This window comes from Cyclopterus lumpus, chromosome 5 (genome assembly GCF_009769545.1).
Source record: "Cyclopterus lumpus isolate fCycLum1 chromosome 5, fCycLum1.pri, whole genome shotgun sequence".
In the NCBI taxonomy this organism is placed as follows: domain Eukaryota; kingdom Metazoa; phylum Chordata; class Actinopteri; order Perciformes; family Cyclopteridae; genus Cyclopterus; species Cyclopterus lumpus.
This window is the reverse complement of record NC_046970.1, coordinates 15049102-15072884: the sequence shown is the minus strand read 5'-3', so window position 1 is coordinate 15072884 and position 23783 is coordinate 15049102. Positions and strand designations below refer to the sequence as shown.

The following is a 23783-nucleotide window of genomic DNA, read 5'->3' as shown; positions in this document are numbered from 1 at the left end:
TGACTTCCAGATTATTTCTGCAAAGGCTGAGCCGGCGGATAGCAGCAATGCAAACAATAGCAACATTGCTATATAAATAAAGTTATTATTATTGCTGACAGAGCTAACAGTGTTTACCTGAGTTGTGGCTCGGGACGTTATTGACGGTAACCGCTGTATGAGCACGGTGCAGCGCGGTGGCGATTAGCACTATCAAACATGCCACGCCCTGAGGAGAAGAATAAGTATTTATTCAGGACAGTGTAGTATGGAAATACCCTGCAAAACTCATTGAGATGATTATCTATATGTTGTCTTCATTTTGATTACACTGCGGGGAACTGTATGAGTGACTGTGACTGTAGTTGAGTCCTGCTTCCTCCGTGGATGATCCTTCATTTCCTCTCTAATCCACAGGCCTGACCACGTGTCGTCATTGAAGGAGTCCCAGGGGATTGACCTATATACCTGCTGACTCTTACTGACCTGTCACAGCCGTGTGGTGGAGTGGCACATCCTGGCACACTACTTTGACATGTGCTCGCTACACACTTCACACTGCGCACCACTGTTTATTCAGACTGTGCATAATGGAATTGGATACGATGGTTTAAAGGGATCTGATAGGGCTTTCATAGAGTAACCTGCTCTGATGATGTTTGATTCTTATTGTGAATATCACTGCAGTGAAACAGGATTGTGAGTACGGTTTTTTGTAGTGATTCATTTTATTTCGATTGAATGTAAATGGCCTTTGACTGTGACTATCCAAACTTTACATTCAGTGTGTTTAGGTTACTGGTATTAAACGTGAGTGTGTGTCTACGTGTCTGGGCACCAAACTGTGCGTGACATATTTCCCCACTCACCTTAAACTCACCCCATTCATACCTGCTTGGCAGCGTGCCCCAGTGCACTTGGTAGTTAATAATTCACACTGACCCTCTGCTCCCCTGACCTTTACTTGTTACAAATTAATTATGACCTCCTCTGTTGTCCGCCTCATTAATCTCTGTGAGTGACAGAACGTGAAGGAGTATTATGATGATTTCTGCCTTTGTTGTTACCTAGCTATCCTCTTTATTTCAGTTCTTTGTTATTACTTTGAAGGTTGACGCGACGAGCGCTTTTGTTATGCACCGTCAAAAAGAAAATTCCATTCAGATAATGACCAAAGCTGTTTTGATGTGAAAGCTACCATTGTATTTGTTGTGGATAGACAAAGTTTGACATTTAGAAGTGAAACTTTGGGGGAGAGAATAACACACAATGCGTTACAAATGTTTTGCATCGACATGCATTGCTGTCACGCTTCCATTTGCGGAAGGTTGGAAGCAGCCTTTCTAACATTGCCTCAGTTTTACGTTTGTGGTCTCTATTGTGACATGAAAATAACTATTTAGTGGGATATGATCTTACTTTCCTTTCTGGCCATCTACACTATTATATACCTCTGTGATGTTTGTGACTGCAGTTCATGTCAGCTCACATTTCTTGCTCACAGCTTGTGGTCTGGTTCCAGGGAGAGACACCATGCGGGGGACAGACACTTGCTGTGAGTTGACTGACAGTGAGAGGTGGAATTCTGACATTGTGTAGGCTACACAAAGTATGTCTGCTTGCACATGTGTTTGTACACTTGGCTGTTCAGCATATCAAAATACACCCGTGTGTATGTGTGTTTGTCAGAAGTGAAGTGGGACAGGGGTAGTGACTGTCTCTACACCAATAGTGGAGGGAATAAGAGCTGAGATGGTATTACAGTAAAACGGTTGGTGTTAAATATGCAGCCCACTCCAAGTGCAATATTTAGCAGGATGTTTGAATCAGACTCTGTGAGTGCATTGTTTGTTTTTCATGTTGTTGTGTGGGTGTGTATGCTCCCACGGGGCTCCATATCTCTTTATGAAATGCTGCGCTCTCTGGCTCCCTCAATGGGCAGGAAGTATTACAGCTCTCCATCATATTCTTGCCTCACCAGCAGTTTGGCTCTGTAGGTCTGTTATCTGTGCACATTTCTCGAAAAAGGTGTGCCATACAGATTCCACTTTGGGCATTCTTTGTAGTTATCTCTCCCAGAAGAAAACATTTTCCAGTAGCCACCTCTTCTCTTATAGGCTATCAAAAAGGAGACTGCTGCATTTCAGCTAGAAAGTGAGCCACCAATGTGTTTAAAATGTATGCAAAATAAAGCAACAACTACTTTCTTATTATTAAAAAGAAATATATGAAGACAAATGAAATCCACAAGGACAAACATGTTATTACCTACAGCAATGCATGTACTGTCACATAGGAGGCAGTTCTAACATGTTTTTGGAACAAATACATGTCCCTATATACATGACAGTAGCAGACGATGAGCTAGTGAGCAGCTAAGAACCACACACCGTAGTGGTGTAGAGCAAACCAGAGCTAAAAGGAGAGGGATTCATCAGATAAGCAAAAAACGATTCCAAATGAATAAACATTTGCCATGTTAACTTTTGTTTCTACTGCCCTCAAGTGGCAACATAGTTATTGTGGGTTTAAGTTTGCAGTGTGATTTATAATCCTGCAGCTGTGCCCCTATGCATTATGTGTGGGTTCCTCTCGGACATGTATGTACTTTATTTTGATTTGGAACCACATTTTTTAAATCTTTGGTCAGACGGTCTTTTATTCATTTGATTCAATGTTTTATTTTTGGGATTTCAATGTTTCCATGTACGTTTGGCCGAACACAACTCTATAGCTAGAACAACATTATGGGAGAGTTGGATGAAGAGGAGGAGTTCCTTTGCAGAGAATGCTTATAAGTTGTTGTAACAGTATGTGAGGTCATCTCGGTTCATCTCTGTCTAATCAAACTTCTGTGGTGACTGCAGAGCCTGGCGCGTAGACTCTTTTTTGCTCTTCAATTGTGTCTTTTTACAACTTCAAGAACATATTTTATAACTCATCTTCTACTTGTGGGAGCTTGGTCTTCTTGCCTCATTACATTTGACATTCTGCCTTTATTGGATCATTCCAAATTGAGAGAGACAGTAAAAATAGTGATTTTAATTCAGGATGGTACATTCCTTAATCAAATGAAGCCCCATCTGACCACTTTTCATTTGTCATTTGCATACCTTCTTTTAGCTTTGCTTGTCATTAGGGGTTAGCGGTCAGGATAATTAATGTACTTTCCTTGCTGCATTACATCATTTGGTGAATTTCTACCTAACCACACTTGTATAGACATGGACAGACGCACATGTATACGTACTAGCACGCACATACAGTGAGAGAAGCAGAAGGGAACCTATCTTCACACACGCACACGCACACGCACACGCACACACACACACACACACACACACAGACACGGTGATCAGGGCTGTAATGTCTCAGCAAGCTCCTCTGAGAGTGGGATCAATCTATGAGAATGGGATCAATCTCTCTGACCTTTTCCTTGTGGTAACCTGCAGTGTTCAATCCCTCATTATTTTGACAGTGAAAGGGCAGCTTTTCCGGCTGTGAGCTGATTGGAGCATTACTACGCTACCAGTGTTCACACTATCCACCCGTGTCTCTCATGGTAGATTCAGTTTCACTAACTGCTCTCTCAACACTACTCTTGGTACCTTGTCTACTGAAATGAAAGAAGAAAAAAAAATTCACATTTGTTAATGCGTCAAACACTTTGGCTTCAGCTGTGTTCCTTTACAATTCAAACATTGTGTACACCATAAGCTTAAGAAAATGTTCTGGGTATATAACGTAATATTTACTGCAGAGATGTACAGCTGTAAACATAATATTGTATATATATTAATTAGAAAAACTCCACAGGGGACCTCCTTATAAGTTTAAATGATAGATTTCTAGATTTAGTTTTTTCAGGGGAACTAAATTGTGGGCCTGAAAGCTCAACACTCTACAGCTGAAGGAAACAGACACGGAACCAAAAATATATTTGGTTATTATAGTCACAATATTATTTACAAATGTAAAATGTGTCTGGAGACTTGTGAAACTATATCTCAATCTGACCATGTGTACTCAGACTTGTGAAGGTGTAAAATAATTGAAAAGGCCCAGTTCACTTTTACTGATTCTTTTACATATTTACATAAACATATACAGATTAAAAGATGTAGAAAACAACCAAATGCAGAAACAAGCTGCAAATAGTGACAACACAATGTAGTCTTGTCGCCCACATCTGAGTTACAGTTCAGAGCCGAGGTTACAAGCACAGAAGTTAACCTCCTGCCATTTAACGAGGTTACCAGCTCACTAACAAGATGATCTCACGGACAAACTGAGCCTGCTGCTAACACACAAGTACAGTACAACCCCACACACAGCTACAGAACACTCCCACAAACCAAATCCCCCAAAACACCAAAATGAACAAAACAAAAACTGTGTTTCAAAAGTAATTATTTTGTGCTTGAGCAACAAATTCCCTTAGTTAATTCCCTCTGTAGTTGTATAGTTTAATCGCTATTGAGCTGAGGAGCTTTTCATCAAAGGGTAGTTCAAAAGTAGAAGATTGCCACAGTGAATTGGTTGCTCTGTTTTCAGAGTGCATTAAAAGACTGTTTTTTAGGCGCGGAGGCTCAGACTTTTTTCCGGACCTTATTTTCTCCACACAGTGTGGGCAGAGGTGGGAAACACAGCCCACAATGCTCACTGCTGTACAAGCTAAAGCACTCCACATGAATAATTTCCAACTCCCAGCTCCGGTTGGGCCTTGCTCCTCTCTCCCTTTCACCCACGCAGTGATGTTATGCTGATTCAGGAGCAAAGAGTTTGGCTTTGCCAAAATGGCAGCAAGAAAGCTTCTTGGTGGAGGACAAAACATCTATAGTATAGTATCTAATTTGGGTGTATAATTAATTCATGAAAATGCTCAAATAATTGTTAAAGCAGATTTGATGTGGTTTTGAGGAAGTTGGAAGTGAGTCGAGACTTCAATGGCTGGGAGATTTTTTTAGATCGGTTGATTATGCGATCGTATGCATGCATGTGTGCACACAGTACCCACACATAGAATAGAATGTCTGTGCCGTCTATACTGTCGCTTCAGTGGTTTTCTGTCGGCCCCATTGTGCACTAGCTGTCCACAAGCACACAGACGCTTGACTCTGACATTTCTACACATTTTCTTTTTTTACATGTGAAAGAACCAGCACAGATGGCCAGTTCTGAGAGTACTGCACCTGTTTATATATAGATTCTCAGTAGAGCACTTGAGAGAGATGAAAACAAAGCAAGTCTGTCTGTTTGGCATGCCAATGGCTCCATCCATGCTTCGTGGTCTCAGTTGAGACAACAGATCCCTGTAGGATTTGGGCACGATAAGAACAATTTGATTTTAAATGAAAAAATAGCATCAATAAAAATAGCATTTTACACATACATTTCGAATGTATAGCCATTATATCTGTATACTATGTTTTATTACATTTGGCTCTGGCAGTTATTGTATTGAGGAATGTCCCTTTGTTAAACTAAGTGGGTGAAGTCAGCCTCTTATTGTATCTCCTTTTTTGCTAAACATTGTTGTAGCTGTTCCCATATTCCTTAGTTTGCTGCAGCGATGTCCTTAATGAAGTGCATATTTTCACAATATTCATGATTCAAATGGCATAATTTCTAAATAAGGGAGCTGCATAATTTAACACTCATGTTGCATAAGGGTCTGATTGAGTTATTATCAACAGAAAAACAGTTAAAGTCTACCGGTACCAAAGCTGAATTAATCAAAATGTTCACATTAAAGTAATCCAGAGAGATTGAGTATTTCAGGCAACCGTTTGGCAAGCTACAGCAGCTGCAGACCCCAGAGCTGAAACCATTTGTAGATTATTCAAATATCTGATTGTTAGAAAATGAATTGGAAACAATTTTCATATACAGTAATGCAGGACTTTAAGACAAAATGACACACATTTGATGATCTCAGCTTTTCAGATTTGACTATTTGACAGTTTTTTATGTGCAATAAATCAATGAATTAAGATAGTAATTGGCTATTTAACGTGTATGAAAATAATTGATAGTTGTGGCCCATATACTTTACTGGAACTCAAACCAGTGCTAAAACCCATTCAAATGTGCAAATTGACCAGGAACACAATTGGGACGATGATGTGGCTCTGTGTCGGCTGATTGTGTTCGGCAATTTTTTGTTATCATGACAGCATATAGGGGTTGGTGTCTCTCAGCTAGTTTAGATAACTGATACGTGTAGCTTTCAATTGGACCTGCAACAATAAGTTGATTGGTCGGTTGATGGACTGAAAATGAAAAGTACAAAACAAGACATCTGACATGGGGTCGGGAAGGGTATGGCTCAGGCGCAGAGAGAAAAAGGCAGGAGTCCAGGCACGTGAACAAAAGAATCTTTACTGAAAATATCAAACTCAAAAACACAGGCTGGATAGCAAAGTCACACGGAGGACAAACAACAATCTGGAAGAGGACAAGGGAAAGAATGGGAGCATATTTAGGGGGAGCCACAGGTGTAGGGCATAAGTAATCAAGGAGACAGAGGAGTGGCAGGTGGAGGGAATGAGTGATTAGCAGAGACACAAAACTAACAGGGTCTTACAACATCATCAACAAGAATACATAGCCTTCGACTCTGAGAACTTGTGATGCACATTTGATGCTATTTTCTGACATTTGTAGACCAGTAATCAGTAAATAAAGAAAATGACCTGTAAATTAATCAATGATCAATAATGGAAATAATTGTCAGTTGCAGGTCCCTACTTTATATCTGTGTGCGTACTGGGAAAATTGTCTTCAGTGATTCTCCGAAGATCATGAAAATTATGAATTTGACTTATTTATCTGTTTTGTTTGTCAATTTACTTTTGATTGGTAGGCACCTATTTATTTAACCATCATCTTTACCACCACCTTCTTTCTTCCACTCATCATCATGAACCTTATGCTGCGTTCACACCAAACGCGTTGCGAATATTCACAACGCGTTTGGTGTGAACGCAGCATTAGTTTACCACCACTTTCTTATTCTTCCTGTTTTTTTCCACCCACCACCTCCTGCATCCTTTTTTCATCCTTCTGTTAAATTTCAGCTGTAGCTTTGTTTACCACCGACACCGACTAGTGGTTAATCATTATTTTGGATTCTTTTGCCTTCACAAATCAGTTTTACTGGAAAAATAGTAGAATCGGCCTGTGTTGGTTTGTATCCACCATTCATCATGGCCAGTGAGCCAAACTGTTTCTATACGACTCCAGAGGCCACACAAGTAGCACTGAGTAGAACAAGAGCCTGATCAATTTCTCAACACAGATTAAGTATGAAGACTTTATCACTGGAGACTTGTCTGCCAAACGCCGGTCTCTGGGGTCTCTAGATTAAGATCCCTATCCAGCTATTAGGATGTTTCTTGCTGACTAATTGATTGTCACTCTCTGTCTATCTCTCTTTTTCTTGCTTGTAACAGCTTTTTTCAGTTATTTGTATATAACTTCCACAAGTACTGATTATATGTGATAGTTGCAGTGTGAGTAAAATCTTAGGGCACTGGAAAATAATTAATAATTTCTTTGTAACCTTTTCTGACATCTTGACTGACTGTAAAGATGTCCTCTGAATCAGTCATTGAACACCTGCATTATTTTTTTTGTTTTTCTGTTTCAGGGCATGGTGTTGAATTTCATCTTCTCTAATAGGCTTTTGAGTATGACACCAAGTAATGATTTATTTGGCGGATGGTAATTGGCAATAGAGGTGTTTATGAGGTTATTTGTTTTGTTGTATGAGTCTGTGACACAAGAACGCTCCCTCTTCAGGCCTCGGGCACAGATGATTATCAACAAAACGGAGGACTGCGTTACAAAAATAATCAGTAATATAACCATTTCTCTCCATCAGGCAGTTTCATTGATCTGAGGCATTGCCCTGCAATTGAATGTTTATGTTAATATGTCTTTGATGGGTTTTGTTCTAGATTTTTTAGTGTCCGAATCTAAAACTACCACCAAGAGTATAATAAGCAAGAGTATAATCCTATACTCTTGCTGATTGAAGGTTTGCTGTGGCCTCCATACAACGTTGAATGACAGTTGCACTCCAATCTAATAACAGACATGTTAATTTGTATTCACACAGCACTCTTTCTCTGTGTACCCTGTTTGAGAGTGCTTAATGTTGTCAAATAATTAAGTCTTCACCAAGAGATGAAAGGCCTTGTTTCGACAGGCTTTCAGATATTCAGTTGTTCAGACTTGCTATACCAAGTCTTCGGTATTTCATGATTGAATTTTTTTTTTTAAACTAATGAACACACTTATATTTCTGCACCTATCAATCATCATAAAAAATAATGAAATAATGTGTTCATGTAGTGTCGATATATCAAAGTGAGCTCCAATGTTGAGCATACTTTGTGTAGGCATATTGCTGCCCATTGTAATAGTTTCCCTTGGAACGAGGGGACACTAAGAAAACTATTTTGCTGTTATCTTGCTTGTTTTTCAGAAGAAAGAATGGCTGTGCTTGAACTGCCAGACGCAGAGGGCTCTGTCAGGAAGTTTGGGTGATGTTGCAGCCCCTGTTGTACAGCCCTTGGGATCCCCGCGGCCACCTGCTACAGCCAATCAACAACCACCTCAGCAGAAAGGGCCAAATCAGCTTTTAGGGCCTAGGCCCACAGGTCCTCAACAACAACCACCGGGTCCCCAAGTAAGTGGCCCTGTCTCGTCTGTGAAACATGCTGGGCCTGCCCCTCATACCAAGGGGCCCAGCCAATCTTCCCCTCAAATCAATGGCTCTTCCCAACCTATTCCTCAAACTAAAGGTTCAACTAAACCACCTTCCCAAACTAAGGGTTCATCACAACCCTTAGCTCAGAGTAAGGGACCTCAAAGTAAAGGTCCTAATCAATCACATGCTCAGAGTAGGGGCCCTGTTCAGTCTTCTAACCAAATGAAGGGCCAGTGTCAGGCCAAAGGGCCCACTCAGACAAAAGGATCTGCTCAGCCCTCTGCTCAGACTAGGGGCCCTTCTCATCCTGCTGGTGCCAAGGCCACCCCTGGTAAAGCCACACCCAACCATGCCAAGGCCTCTCCCACCCCATCAAAAACAGCACCTACTCAGTCTAAACCCACAGGTAACAACCAGGCCCGCAAACAGCCGCAGTGCCAGGAGAAGTCTAAAGTCACATCTAAATCTCTAAAAGAAGACGTCAAGGCCTCACCAAAGAAGACACTGTCAGAGACTATCACTTCACCAAAAGACATGAAGATAGCTGAAGATACACAGAAGTCAAGACACCATGAAGTGAGCTACCTGCAACTTCTTCGCCTTCACGTGTTACTCTTGATTCACCATTTTTATTTTATGTTTTTGCTCCATTCAAATAATTGGAACCATTTCTCAGATCCATTTTCATTAAATCATCATCCTTTTAATCATTCACTCTACATTACTCGTTTTTTAAAATATCTCCTCATTATAATTGGAGCAGGCCTCATTGGGCCTCTCAGATCCACCACATTAGAGCATTTTTGTAGTTAATGTTATTTCTACTCATCAGTTCCAACATTCCATTGTCATCATTTACTCTGAAGGTAGTTAGTAGTAGTTATCATCAAATGTACTATTGTCACTATCATCACATCATCATCATCATTGTCATCATTGTCACTATTTTGATCCTTAGCATCATCATCACCATCATCATCATCGTCATCCTTATCATCATTGTCATCATTATCATCATCTTCATGCTTAGCATTATAATCATCATCACCACCATTGTCATCATATTCATAATTTTCTCTGTGGCTATTTCTCAGCCTGTTCTCCCATTCCTCCGCCTGGTTTTGTACACTTTAATTTATGTGTCAAATGCAAGCTTTTTGTTTACTGTGACACTTCGTGATGATATTTTAAGCATTCTAAGCATGTTCGTTATTCTTCAACGATTCGAAGAATGCAACGGAGAATGCGTCAAAGATGACAATCAAGCATGTGACCAAATGACATTTGTCTGTATATGTTTGTATGTTTAACTGTCTGTTATATTCACTCTGTCAGTGTATTTATCCATCTGTGGTGATGTAACTTTGAATGGCAAACTCAACCCAAATCAATAAATTATGATCCATGGCTTTGATGAACAACAAAATAAGATTAGAAAAAGTCTTCTTTTCAGGATAATACATGTATAAATGTTGCTTGGTGGTAACTGTATGCAAAATCAAATTTGCTTCACTTCTAAAACCAAAGTGCAATAGTAAATATTTGGGTTGATTTTAGCCTAAAGTTTTACTATATCTGGTTGTCTGATTAAGGACTTGTTCTCTCCAATGTAATTATTCTCTGATATCTAGCATTAGAGACATTGTTAACTGTTTACGGTCTAGTGCATTCATTTTTATTCCCTATCATCTAAAAATGCTCACGACAATGTCACTGCTGATAAGTTTGATGAAATAGTGGGATTAAAGATGTGCAATGGGGCTTTTAATAGACCATGCCATTAGGTAATTTAGTACAAATGTATGCTTTTGTATTGCTTCTGACCTCTCTCCCTTTCTTTCTCTCCCTTTTCAGGAAAACAACAAATCAAGTACACAGAGTCTAAGTGACACTGGATACTCCTCAGATGGGTTTTCAAGCTCTCATGGGGAGATTACAGGACAGATCCGGGAAGATGGAATCAAGCTCAGTGAAAAAGGTGCATCCATCCCCTCGGAAATCACCAAGCTAGAGAGCTCTATGAAGCCTCTACTAGAGTCAAAGACGTCCGACCAGAAACACAGGCCACATTCACTGTCTGTAGGACAAGGCCGGGACTACAATCTTGATGACGATGCAGCAAGGGATGAATCAGAGGATGACCTCAGTTGTAAGCTTCGGCATGATTACGTGGAGGACAGCAGCGAAAGTGGTCTGTCACCATTACCAGTAAGACAAAAGAAGTCACATAAAGATTTAACAGATGAGGAATTCATGAGAAGGCAAATTATGGAGATGAGTGCGGATGAAGAGGAGATGGAAGAACATGGAAACCAGAAGACTAAAAGGGGACATAAAACTGGTGGGGATTTAAGCAAGGAGAGACGACGACTCTCTCACCATTCTAATAGTTTTGAGGAGGACACCAAGGCAACAGAGGCAAATGAAGAGGAAGATGTTGTAATGGCCGGTGGCCTTCGGCGTTTTAAGACCATTGAGCTGAATAACACAAACAGCTACAACCGAGACATGGAGCTCAGCACCGAACATGACCTACGAGAACCAGAGCTAGAGATGGAGAGTTTGACTGGTTCTCCCGAAGAGCGGTCTAAGGGAGAATATTCATCCACTCTACCTGCCACCACACCCAGCTACACCTCTGGAACATCCCCGACATCTGTGTCTTCCATGGAGGATGACAGTGACAGCAGCCCTAGTCGTAGGGCAAGACTAGAGGAGGCAAAGCAGCAGAGGAAGGCTCGACATCGATCCCATGGGCCACTGCTGCCCACAATCGAAGACTCATCTGAGGAGGATGAGCTCAGAGAGGAGGAAGAACTACTTCGTGAACAGGAGCAGATGAGAGATCTAGAGCAACAGAGGATACGAAGTACTGCTCGAAAAACAAAAAGGGATAAAGAGGAGCTACGGGCACAGAGACGCAGGGAAAGATCTAAAACTCCCCCCAGTAATCTCTCTCCTATTGAGGATGCGTCGCCAACAGAGGAGCTGAGGCAGGCTGCAGAGATGGAGGAGCTTCACAGATCATCATGTTCTGAATACTCACCATCTATAGATTCAGAGGCAGAGGGCTTTGAGATGATTGGTGGAAAGCTTTACAAATCAGGAAGTGAATATAACCTTCCAACCTTTACATCACTCTACTCCCCTACAGAAAAGACATCAGCAATGTCACCATCTGATAAAACTCTAAAAAGTGCAGAGGAGGTTTATGAGGAGATGATGAAGAAAGCACAGCTAATGCAGAGGCAGAAAGGTGCCTCTCAGCCTGACAGTAAACATAATCTTGAAGCAGGAACCGTCTTGACCCCTGGCTCAAGCCCAACGCAGATTACTGCACCTATGACCTTCTCCACAACAGGGAGTGATCCAAGAATTTCAGGAATTCATGCAGCACAGCATCTATCAAAAGAAACACAAAATAGGATGATGACACAGAGTGCCAAAATTGAAGGTGTTGTTGGAGTTGCTACAACCAAAGCCCAAGTCAGTCAGACTGCTACAACTCGACAGGCAGGTAGCACAGGGCCTGCTGGCAACAGAGCAGGCTCCCAGAGGCCAACACAGGCATCCCCTGACCCTGGAGCATCCTCCCTTACATCCAAAGTCTTCTCCCTTTTCAAAGGTCCCAGCCCCCCGATCTCTCCCAATGCTTCTCCAGCACAAAGCCCAACGCATAAGCCATCTGTGAGATCCACTGGTGGAAGTGGCAGGCAGCTGCCATCTTTGCCTGGTGGTCCGGTATCAGATACAGCATCTCATGGAGCTCAGGCACCACAAAGGGCAATTTCACCACGTCTTGCACGACAACAGTCCTCTCGAGATTCGCCAGTGATGGTGATAACTCTAGGCTCAGATACAACCAGTCCAGCCAAGCCACTCACAGTAAATTCGTCCACTTCTCCTTTGTCATCACCAACACAGGTCAGTTGTAAAACCTTGTATAGCTCCCAGCCCCCTTTGATAAGTTCCCCAACATCCCCACAAATGCATCCATCACAACAGTCACTTAAACATTCTTCACAGATGGCTCAAAATGTTGAAAAAGTTAATGTTGGTATTGGCACTGGGACCCCAACTGCACATATTCGTGGATCTATGGAAAACATATCTCTGTGTAAAATCTCAAATATTCCAGGCTCTTCAATGGTTGTGGGTCAGGTTCAAACACATCCAAGCTCTAATGTGGTGGATCTGAGAGCCCCAATGAGGCCTGCTCCAATTATAATGACAGATCAGGGAATGGACCTAACATCTCTTGCCACTGATGCAAGGAGATACTCTTTAGGAGCAGAGCAGCCATCCGGTCGTCACACAGCAGTGCAACCTCTTATCATGAACTTGAATGCACAAGAGCAACCGTACATATCTGTATCAACACCGACTACAGTTAGCGTCACAGTTGCAGGTTCTATGTTCATGTCCCAACCCAAGCAATTAGTTGTGTATGGAGATCCTTTGCAAAACCGTATGGATTTGGGGCAAGGTGTTGGATCAGCTGTGTGTTTAACCCAGAGCAAGCTTCCAATTTCTGACCCATCTATTCCCAAAATTGATGCCTGTCTGGAGAACCTGGGTATACAACAGCAACAATTGCAGTTACAGCAGCAGAAGCTCCTGCAGCAGCAACAGCTTCTTGAGCAACAGCTACAGCAGCACCATCAGCAATCCTCTTTTGCACGTTACAATTTAGCTAATCAGGTGCAGCCAATCCTAATGAAAAAAGACCTTGTAGTCAGCCAGACAAGCAGTGCCCAGCCTGCAGTGACTGCTAGTGCCATTCCTAGAGTATCCCCCCTGGCTCCACCATCAGTGTCTGGGGCTCCTGCTTCTAATGCTCCACATGAGGTATATGGTGGAGTTGCCTTAGAGCTAAAAAACAAGCCAACAGTAATGAACTTGTCCACTGGTAAGCCCCATGTCATGATCGTGCAACTTGATGAAAATAAACCATTGCAGGGGGGCACAGTGACTCAACTGGTTAAGCAAGAGGAACCTCCTCCCCCTCCTCAGGTCTTGGATCTCACTGGACAGATCAAACCAGAAAACCAGGTGGCTTGTTGTGATGTTGTTTACAAATTGCCCTTTGCTGGTTCCTGTTCAGGGTCATTCACTCAGCAGCCTGCAACAGTATCCTCAGATAAAACTCCTACCACTGAAACCTCTCAAGAAGCCCACCCTCCACATCCACCACACTACAATGTCATCCAACAACAACAACATCATCATCAACAACAACAACACCAGCCTCAAGCTACACAAGGAGTAACAGGGGAACATAAACCATTTCAACCACCCGTAGTCCCCTCAGGAAGAATTCAGCCCTCCATGTCTGATGCTAATCTGCCCTCCATGACTGATGCTGGTCACTATCAGAGTAACGTTCAGGGGGGTCTGGCAGTAGATCTTAGCAGCATGAATCAGGCTTATGATGGTGGATACCTTGGCATCGGAGCGCAATATGGATCTTACACAGACTTGCGTCACCAAGGAGATGTTACTGGTCCTTCATTACCCCTTCGCCGATATGGCTCCATGTCAAATATCAATTCCGACTACGCCTACACTTCACGTGACCAAACAGGACCACGGGACTCCAATCTGGCTCAGTATAGTGCAACCACTGCCAGGGAGATCAGTCGCATGTGTGCAGCTCTAAACTCTGGAGACCAGTTTGGGAGCCGGTATGGAAATAACCCTGAAATGGTACCATATGGGGCTGGAAGGAGTGGACCTTTAGCTAGGTTAAATCTCCAGCAAAGCTTAGCATCAATAAGAGCAAACCTATTGTATGGCCCAGATGGAAGACCAACAGCAAATGGCCAAACATTAACAAATCTAATAAATGCTAGACAAGCAAGTATACGCGCCTTGTATCCAGCTGCTATTAGAGGAGGTGATGGCATGATGTATTCCACCATTAACACTCCCATAGCTTCCACCTTGCCAATTACCACCCAGCCTTCCTCAGTCCTGCGTCCCATACCTAGAGGAATTTACAGACCATACCCCACAGGTGTAACTGCAGTACCATTGGCTAGCCTTACCCGGTTGCCTCAAGTGACTCCCAGAATGCCGATGTCCACACAGGGACCATATTCCTACCCTAGTCCAAACCAGTATCCTACTTCAGCCACACCATCAGGAAGTGTGCCTGAAGCAAGCAGCTCTCACCAGGAAACTCCTGTGTACCTTGGAAAGCCTTTAACAACAGTTGCTGCTCAAACAGCTGCAACCATTCCACCCACCCAAGCTGCAGCACGCATAGGAGCACAAAATGTGCCAGCAACTGGTATGCAAACAATGGCAGATCAACAGACAGACCGCACACAACTTACTTCACAGAGTGTTTCGTCATTCTCTCAAGCTCAAGGTCAACCTCCAACTGTCCAGCCATTGCAGATTCAAATGCAGCCACACCAGTTACCTGCTCAAACTGAACCATTATCATTGACTCAAACCCAACCTCAAGTTCAACCCATCACTCACCCTCAACCATTAGTTCTGCAACAGGGTCAACCCCAAGTGACACCCCACGGCACTGCCCTAGCACAGAGTTCCACACTTTCTCCTCCCATGGATGCCCAGAAAAGTAAGGAAGATGAGAGACTGAGTCAGCAACAAGAGCATGTGCTGCATCTAGAGCGAGAGCGCGTAGAACTGGAGAAATTACGTCAGCTCCGTCTACACGAGGAGCTTGATAGAGATCGTATGGAGCTTCAACGTCACAGAGAAAAAGAACAACTAATTGTTCAGCGTGAGATTCAAGATCTACAGACAATCAAGCAGCAAGTCCTACACCAACAGCAGGCAGAACGGGAGACACAGCTCATTATGCAAAGAGAACAACTGGCCCAGCAGAGAATGCAGCTTGAACAAATTCAGTCTCTGCAGCAGCAGCTCCAGCAGCAGTTGGAGGAGCAGAAAAGACAAAAGACGGCAGCTGTGGAGGCAGCAGCTGCTGTTGCAGCAGTGGAGGCAGCCACTGCATCAGCAGTGGCGGCAGCAGCAGCAACATCTGCCCAGAGTGCTATACAAGGGGTAGTTGTTGGAGGAGGGCCCCCTCAGGGGTTCATTATTTGTGACCAGAGTGGTAGAGTTATTCAACAAGATGGACAGAGTGTTCAATTTTGGCAGGATGGACAAGTGGTCCAAGCCATGGTGGCTTCTCGACCCATTCATAGTTCTGCCTCTGAAATGTCTTTGAGAAGCAGTGACAAACAGGCTGAATCCAAGATTATGAAAAAGCAGAATTCCATGCCTCGTCTGAGGGATGGTTTAGAAGAGGACTCTGGGAAAAGGATTACAGACAGCTGTGTGCAAACAGATGATGAAGATGGAGAAGACAGATTTATGAACAGGCGTAGGAGAACAAGGCGTATTGCCGACTGCAGTGTGCAGACTGATGAGGAGGACCAGGGAGAATGGGACCAGCAGCCTGTCAGGCGCAGGCGATCACGTGTTTCCAAGCACTCTGAATCTAGTGGGGAGGCTAAATCAGAAGGGTCATCTAAAGTGGCTTCTGCAAGTATAGCTATTCAGACCACAAATGATTCGTCATGCCAAACAGAGCCCGACCAACTTAGCAGGATTTCGCCTGCAATCCACATTACAATGGCAGAGACCTCAAAGGTTGACCTATTACATTACATAGCGGCCCCTGAAAGGACCCACAAAGGAGAGAGTCTGGCCTGCCAGACTGAACCAGAGTCTCAGTCTCAGGGTGTGGTGGCCCCTCAGCTGAGTGTCCCTACAACTATTAGTCCGTATTCAACAAGTCTGCATATAGTAGGTGCGAACATATCTGATCCAACCTCTCCTAGACACCAAGGAGTTGTTAAGTTTGAGAGGAGGAAACCAGACCCCTTGGAAATTGGCTATCAACAAAATGAGTCTCCATCTCGGCAGCCCCCCAAATCTCCCCAGGTGCTATACTCCCCTGTATCTCCATTGTCTCCTCATCGCATGCTGGAGACAACATTTGCCTCTCAGGAGAAACTTAACAAGGCCCATGTTACACCCCAGCAGAAGGCCTTTACTGCTGAATCGCCCCACCGTCACCAGACCCTACCAAGACCCATAAAAAGTGTGCAGCGCTCCATGTCGGATCCCAAGCCTCTAAGCCCCACATCAGAGGACCCTGCCAAGAACAGGTTTTCCCCTTATCACCAGCAAGCTGTGTCCAACAGTCAGGTACGAAACCATCACTTTTTCTTTGAGCAGAAGTTAGTTTATCAAAATGTCAGAAGGCTTACAAAATGATAATGAATCGAATATGAAATACATATATTTAAAGGAAATGTATTCAGAAAATATATTTTTTTGTAGAAATGCAGCATGCCTTCACAGTCTAGAGTAGTTCTTTCAAATAAAGCTACAGTGCATACTGTATAAATGCCTTAAGTCCCCCAGGGAGATGTGAGTATACTGATCAATACAACACGTTTTTGCTGCAAATATACATCGTTTTTGGATATTAAGAATGGGATAATATGCTGTATGTTATTGTAGAAACATAATACATTCTTATTTTTTTATACATTATATACACACATTACTTACTATATTAGATGTCACACTGACACTACAGGATGTCATTCAATGTGTCACAACTTTTGCACTCAAACACATTTTTCCAGTGCATCAGTGCATAGCAGTCTCAAACCCCGCAAAATGTTTGATCCAATTAGCATCTATTTAAGCATTAAATAGAAATTAAATATGTTTAATTAAATTTAAATTAAGTTTCAATTAATTGTCAGAGAACATGCAAGTGAAAATATATGCATGTTAATGCAAAATATGTTGTGTGGACATGATCACACAGGATCTGGCATCAAGAAGGTGACAGAATGTGAGCAACTGGCCATGCCAGAAAACCTATTCCCATCATGTTCTGCTGCATCTCCTCCCTTATCTCCCCCTATCTACTCTTTTAGCCTGTTTTCATCTCTCTCTCTCTCTCTCTCTCTCTCTCTCTCTCTCTCTCTCTCTCTCTCTCTCTCTCTCTTTCTCTCTCTCTCTCTCTCTGTCATGTCTTCTATATCAGGCAAACCCTTAAGAGTTGCCAGGGGGACATAGTATGTGGAGAAATTGTGGTGGTGATTTGCTGTCTTCCTGATTGTGAGCAGCTGGTCTAAGTAAATTAATGAACATAGACCAACATTTGTCTAAGAAGGAAACATAGAAATAAGATTTACGACATTTAACACACCTTATCTTACCTTATCTTACCTTACCTTATTTATCTTTAGTGTTATTTGTTCATACATTCTCTTGTGGATACAAGTATTTTGTAAGTATTAGACTAGCACAGATATATTAAGTTGTGTTTTTATTTCTAGTTTATACAGTATGTTTGACTTTTCTTACTTGCATGCCATACAGAAATATTTAGAGCAAAGTAAAAAAGGGACAGATATTGTGGATATTCGATCAAGGAGAAGAGGGAGAAGTAACATATTTCAAAAAAAACATTTGAATGAAATAAAACGACTTAAAACCCAATTGCTTCATTAACTCTAATGTCGTATGTTGATTTGGAAAAATATCTTATACCATTTCATGATGTTAACATTTACTGAGCTGCTGAAACATGCATTAATTTGTTAAATTTTTTAGAATTTAGAATTATTCTGACCAGTTTTTTTAGAATTTAGAATTATTCTGACCAGTTTTTTAGAATTTAGAATTATTCTGACATTCATAGATCCCACATTTTGCAAATATGAATTGATACTGCAGAGATATATTTGAAATTGAATCCATTGCAGTAACAATGCTATTAATGTTACTGGTTTAGTATAACAATTAACATAGTTCAATTGTACCCCCAGATGGTGTAAGGTTGTAAATTGTAATATGTAATATAGCCGCATTGTGAATACAATGACTGCCACTACTCAACATGTTGCTTAAGATTGTTAATTAGGCATGAAATGAAAAACATCACTTATTGTCTTTGGCTTCAGTGAAACAACATTCTAATTGATATAATGAAATCACACCCTGTTAGTACATAAGCTAATTAACCAAGTAGTTTGACAACTTATCAGGCTGGAGAGCTTTTCACTTGGGTCTAAAGGCATGAAGAAATGTGAATACCCAGTGTACAGTAATGAGTCTAATTTACATAAACACATTCTGTTTATAGCTCAGTGTTTGCTGATGTGTCTCTGCCTTTCCAAGCAGATGGCCTCCCTGCAGCAGCAGCAGAACTCTCTGATGAGGAAAATAAAGAGGACTCTCCCTAGCCCCCCTCCAGAGGAAACTTCGCTCCCCATTGTTACTCCAGCACAAATGTACAGCTCCCCCGGTATGCCCCAGAGGGTCCTGCCCAGACCTGCCCAGGGAGTCACCAAGGCTGGCCTGCTGAGTGAACTGAAAGCTGTGGAACAAGAGTCTTCAAAGCTCCGTAAGCAGCAGGCTGAACTAGAGGAAGAAGAGAAAGAGATTGACGCCAAGCTACGTTACTTGGAGCTAGGCATCACCCAACGTAAGGAGACCATGGTGAAGGATAGGGAGAGGAGAGAGCTGGCTTACATAAGATGTATGGGTGATGCTCGTGACTACATGTCGGACAGTGAGCTCAATAACCTCAGGATGGTAGCAGCAACAGGAACCTTTGACGGTAATGGTCTGCTGACAAGGCCTAGTACTGCACCATTGAGCCAATTTACTAATGACCTCAATGCAACCTCCCAGTATCCCTCAACCTCATCCTATATGTCTTATCCATACCCTCAAAGTCAGCCATCAACACAGCAGCCAGGCTCTGCTTACCAACAGATAGGTTTCCAACCTCCTCAATACCCTTCATCCTCTGCACCCCAGCCAGGAACATTCCAGCCCCATCCCCCACCAGGCCCTGTCTACCAGAACCAGGGAACTTATTCCAATCGCATGTATGCCCAGCCCTCCTACCAAACAGACCTTGGCATGCAGCAGCATGGTCCTCAGGGCTTCCATCCTCCTGGTCAGCCAATGCCAAGCCAGAGCCTTCCTTACCCCAGCCACAGCTCCTACCAACCTGGTCTCTCCTACCAGCCCCAGGCAGAGATCCTTACAGTCCATCAAAGACCACGTCAAACCTCTTTGGCTGACCTTGAGCAAAAACTCCCGACCAACTATGAAGTCATCAGTAACCCAGCAGTGTCAGTGGCCATATCAGCTCCAGATACCAACTTTGGCCCAGTCTACAGCAATGCATATGGACAGTACCGCCCCCCAGAGCCCGGCCTGACTCACTCTGTGGACAGCCCCCCATCTGCTTTTGCTTCTGATGGACTCTACACCTCTAACCTGGAGCAGAATGTTCCTAGGAACTATGTCATGATTGATGATATCAGTGAGTTGACAAAGGATAACACTAGTCAACCGTTGGATGCTCTAGGCCATCCTGTGGGAGGGCGGTATCGCAATGAGAATGGCCCAACTCGTGGGAGTGCCTACAGTAGACCCGAAGATGAGCCTGTAGATGCTTATGGCAGACCTAGTGGAACAACAGGGTACCAGAGTACAATGGACAGTCGCACCAGCACCACAGTGAGTGGAGGCTCTTCCTATTACTATGATGATTATAAACACACATCAAGGAGCAGCTCCAGTAGCCACAAACTTGCTCCCAAGAATCTTGCCCCTGCTGTAGTCTCCTCTAAACGTAGTAAGCACAGGAAGCAGGGAATGGAGCAGAAGATTTCTAAATTCTCCCCTATTGAGGAAGCACGGGATGTGGAGTCTGATCTTGCCTCTTACACTATGACAACATCAACAGGAGGCAGCTGTACAGTTGTGTCAAGATCCAAGAAGCTTCAGGATGATGCCACATATGGGATTAAGAAGAATGCATACGACCAGCAGAAACATTATGGCACCAGTCGTGATGGTCTTGAGGAGGAGGACCGCATGTACAGCTCTGGTAGGTCCAGGTCTACTGGATATGGTATGGACAAGATTTCCTCAAGAGATGCCACAGGACACAGAAGTAAATCTTACGAGAGGGATGCCATGGAGCGGTCTCAGAGAAGCAGTCGCAGTGGAAGGCCTCCAATGCGCAGTCAGAATTCAGAAGAGGAGAGTCCAATCAGTCCTGTTGGGAAGCCCGTGGGCATGGGAAGCGACTCTGGCATACCAGAAGCCCACGATGTGAGGAACCAGTATGGCTCCAGCCATTCGTTGCCAGATGTGCAAGACCATCACAAGAAGGACCTGCCAAGGAGTCATGTCTATAAACCAGATGACCCTTACCTCGTTGATGACATGCACTGTGCTGTTTCTGACAGTGAAGGTAACTGGTGCTGAATCATTTTTGCTGTGTGACATTTGTTCTTGCCACCTTTACCGTGTGTTGGAAAGGTACTGCATGCCAAGTGTGGAATTTTGAGAAGAGTAACATTACTTTGCTTGTCTTTTGTTATGGAATGTTGAATTAAGCCAATAATGCCTGTTTTATATTTATTTTTGCACGCTTTTTAAGTGTAAGGTAATGTTCTTTTTTCTACGTATTTTTTTCTTCTTTTTCTGTTGGATTCCTCAAAAATGTGCATGGCTCTGGGATGTGGAGCATGTTTTCCCAGTTATTTTGAATGGCTTCAATCTGCATGCTACTCCTCTCACCACAAAAAACAATTGACTGATAATGTTTGTTTTGGTTTTAAAAGCCTATCATTTGGGCCAAGAGGAGACTGATTGGTTTGAGAAGCCACGGGAAGCCCGTTCTGATCGCTCAAGACATCATGGAGGTCACTCATCCACAGGGAGGCGTAGTAAACACACCTACAATGACTATGACGAACCTCCAGAGGAATACTGTCCCCAGGAGGAGTACAACCAACAACGCCACCCCTCCTCAACAACATCACGGGATCAGCGTCATCACGGCGGCAGCACTGGCAGACACAGCTCTTCTCGCCACACCTCAGAGGATCCCAGGTCGACCCGTTCTTCCAGAACACACCCCAAAGACCCATCTGTTCGCTCTGATGGCAGAGGCTCCTCGGCGACACAAAGAAGGAGTGGTCCAGACTCCCGTTCCACCCAGGGAAGCCCCCGAAACTCAGGCGACTTCTCTCGAGACTCAGCCTCTGCGTATCATCATGGCACGGGTGGACGAAGCCAGAGACCCCAAGGAGATCGCACAACATCCAGGAGGCAGGAGCCCTCTGCAGCAGGGCTCAAACCACAGCAGCAGCAGCAGCCCTCTCAGGGCCATGTTGGGCAGCAGCGTGCAGGTGGTCAGGGCCAGTCTGGGAGACATCCAGGCTCTGAACCACTTGATGGTACACAGCAGGCCCAGCAGCAGCATCAGCTGAGTGCACATCAGCAGAATGCACATCAGCAGAGTGCACAACAGCAGCAGCCGCAGCCGCATCAGCAACCCCTGCAGCAGCAGCAGCCGCAGCACCCGCCGCAGCAGCAACCCCTGCTACACAGCCAAACCCCTCAAAGCAGCCAACCTACAACAACCACAACTGGAGCTGGACCGACGCCGCAGCAACCCAAATCTGGTCACGCCCCACCACAGGGACGACAGCCAGCAGTAGGGTCTGCAGCAGGGCAGCCAGCTACCACAGCAGTGAGTAGACCAAAGCCGGATTTTACTGTACTACATTAACTGTTTCTATCTTCTGTTATTAAGGATGTGCTATTTGAAAATCCTGTATTAAGTTATGTTCTTTATCAAATATTACAAGAAGTTATTTAAATGTAGTCATAAAATGGCATTGTGTCCTTTTTAACCTAAGAAGCAATGGCTGTTGGTTTCTTGCTTTGGGATTGTGACACACTCAAAAAAGACACTTCTAGTGGGTAGTGAGCATTATGTAAACTAAACACAGACAGAAGTGGGAAAGGGAAAATTACACTGAGATTAAAACAAAATCATAAAATAAGAAGCTCTTTGATTAACTATAGTATAGATTGAACTATATAAGATTATATTTAAAATGGGATTACCTTTAAAACATAGTTGAGTATAAATACATAGAAGCAAATTCAACTTTTCCTTTTACTCAATACATGTCTGTCTCTTTTCTGTTTGACAGACAAAAATGGAAGCTTCACCTGCAGCAGCAGCGACAGGAATAAAACCTACAACAGGAGCCCAAACAGCACCTCAGCCTACCAAAATAGCGACACCTCCTCTTATAGGCATTGGTAAGTCTCAGTTCCATCATTACCGTAAACCACTCAATAACCATAAGCAAACAACGACTTAAGTGTTGCTTATGTTGTTTGTTGTTTGCAGGCTCTAAGGCCGCTCCTGTTGGGATCGGTAGTAAACCCGTAGGTATAGGCAGCGCCGCAGCAGGACAGCCACCTGCTGAAGGGGACAATGTTCTCACTAAAATCCTGCAAGGAGGGGCAGCAGAGCAAGCGGGGAAACTGGGCGATGGTACAGTCATGAATAAATAAGTGTTTAAAAAAATGAAATACAGCTTATCTTCAGGTCCAGCAAATGTTTAATCCACTATGATTTAGCTTTAGTTTTAAAGTAAGAGTCTATTAATTCAGTAAGACACTGGAATTCCTTGAATGGGTATATCGCAGTTTGGGTTAGGTTGTTTTCTAATAATCGCCTCCTACTCTTTGTCATTCTCGCAGCTTTGTCTGGCCTTGGGAAGAAGTTCACTTCATTTTGGTGAACTGGAGAGAGGAGGGTAAGTTGTTTTAATGAAAGTTAAAGGCCTGTGCAACTTTAAATGTTTTAGTTTTATATATAACAGATGAAATGATCATGTATGTGCTTAGTGCCTAACTTGTATATTTTGAATCAACTGTGCTTTTCTCTCAGGGTATGCAGAGTTGAAATGAGATGGATTGGTAACTTTGTACTTGAAAAACCTATGAAACTGCAATAAATTAATTTCACTTAACAGAAGAAATAAAGGAAGATAGATCCTAAGTGCATCAGTGAGTATCTCATCATCATTGGACATGCCTTAATGATAAATATTGTGACATCTGCTTCCCCAAGCAAGTGAAAACAACAATGTAGTAGAACATTATTATTTAAAAAATGCAATGTATGTTGATTCACTTCTGTTGTAAGAAGAAGCAGTAATGCATGAACGTGTTACACATTTAATTT

At 43.1% G+C, this 23783-nt stretch overlaps 1 protein-coding gene across 1 annotated transcript in view; it reads left to right on the top strand.

Moving 5' to 3' along the window:
* The window catches only part of bsnb (bassoon (presynaptic cytomatrix protein) b), a 54025-nt gene extending 30476 nt beyond the window's left edge, over positions 1-23549 (top strand). The window contains exons 5-12 of the mRNA XM_034533305.1: positions 8471-9271; positions 10550-16888; positions 18884-20981; positions 21355-22268; positions 22738-22849; positions 22941-23087; positions 23297-23352; positions 23487-23549. Of these exons, the coding sequence (XP_034389196.1) occupies positions 8471-9271; positions 10550-16888; positions 18884-20981; positions 21355-22268; positions 22738-22849; positions 22941-23087; positions 23297-23337 (10452 nt within the window). The 3' untranslated portion in view covers positions 23338-23352; positions 23487-23549. The remainder of the gene's footprint in view (positions 1-8470; positions 9272-10549; positions 16889-18883; positions 20982-21354; positions 22269-22737; positions 22850-22940; positions 23088-23296; positions 23353-23486) is intronic.
* The last annotated feature ends 234 nt before the right edge of the window (positions 23550-23783 follow it).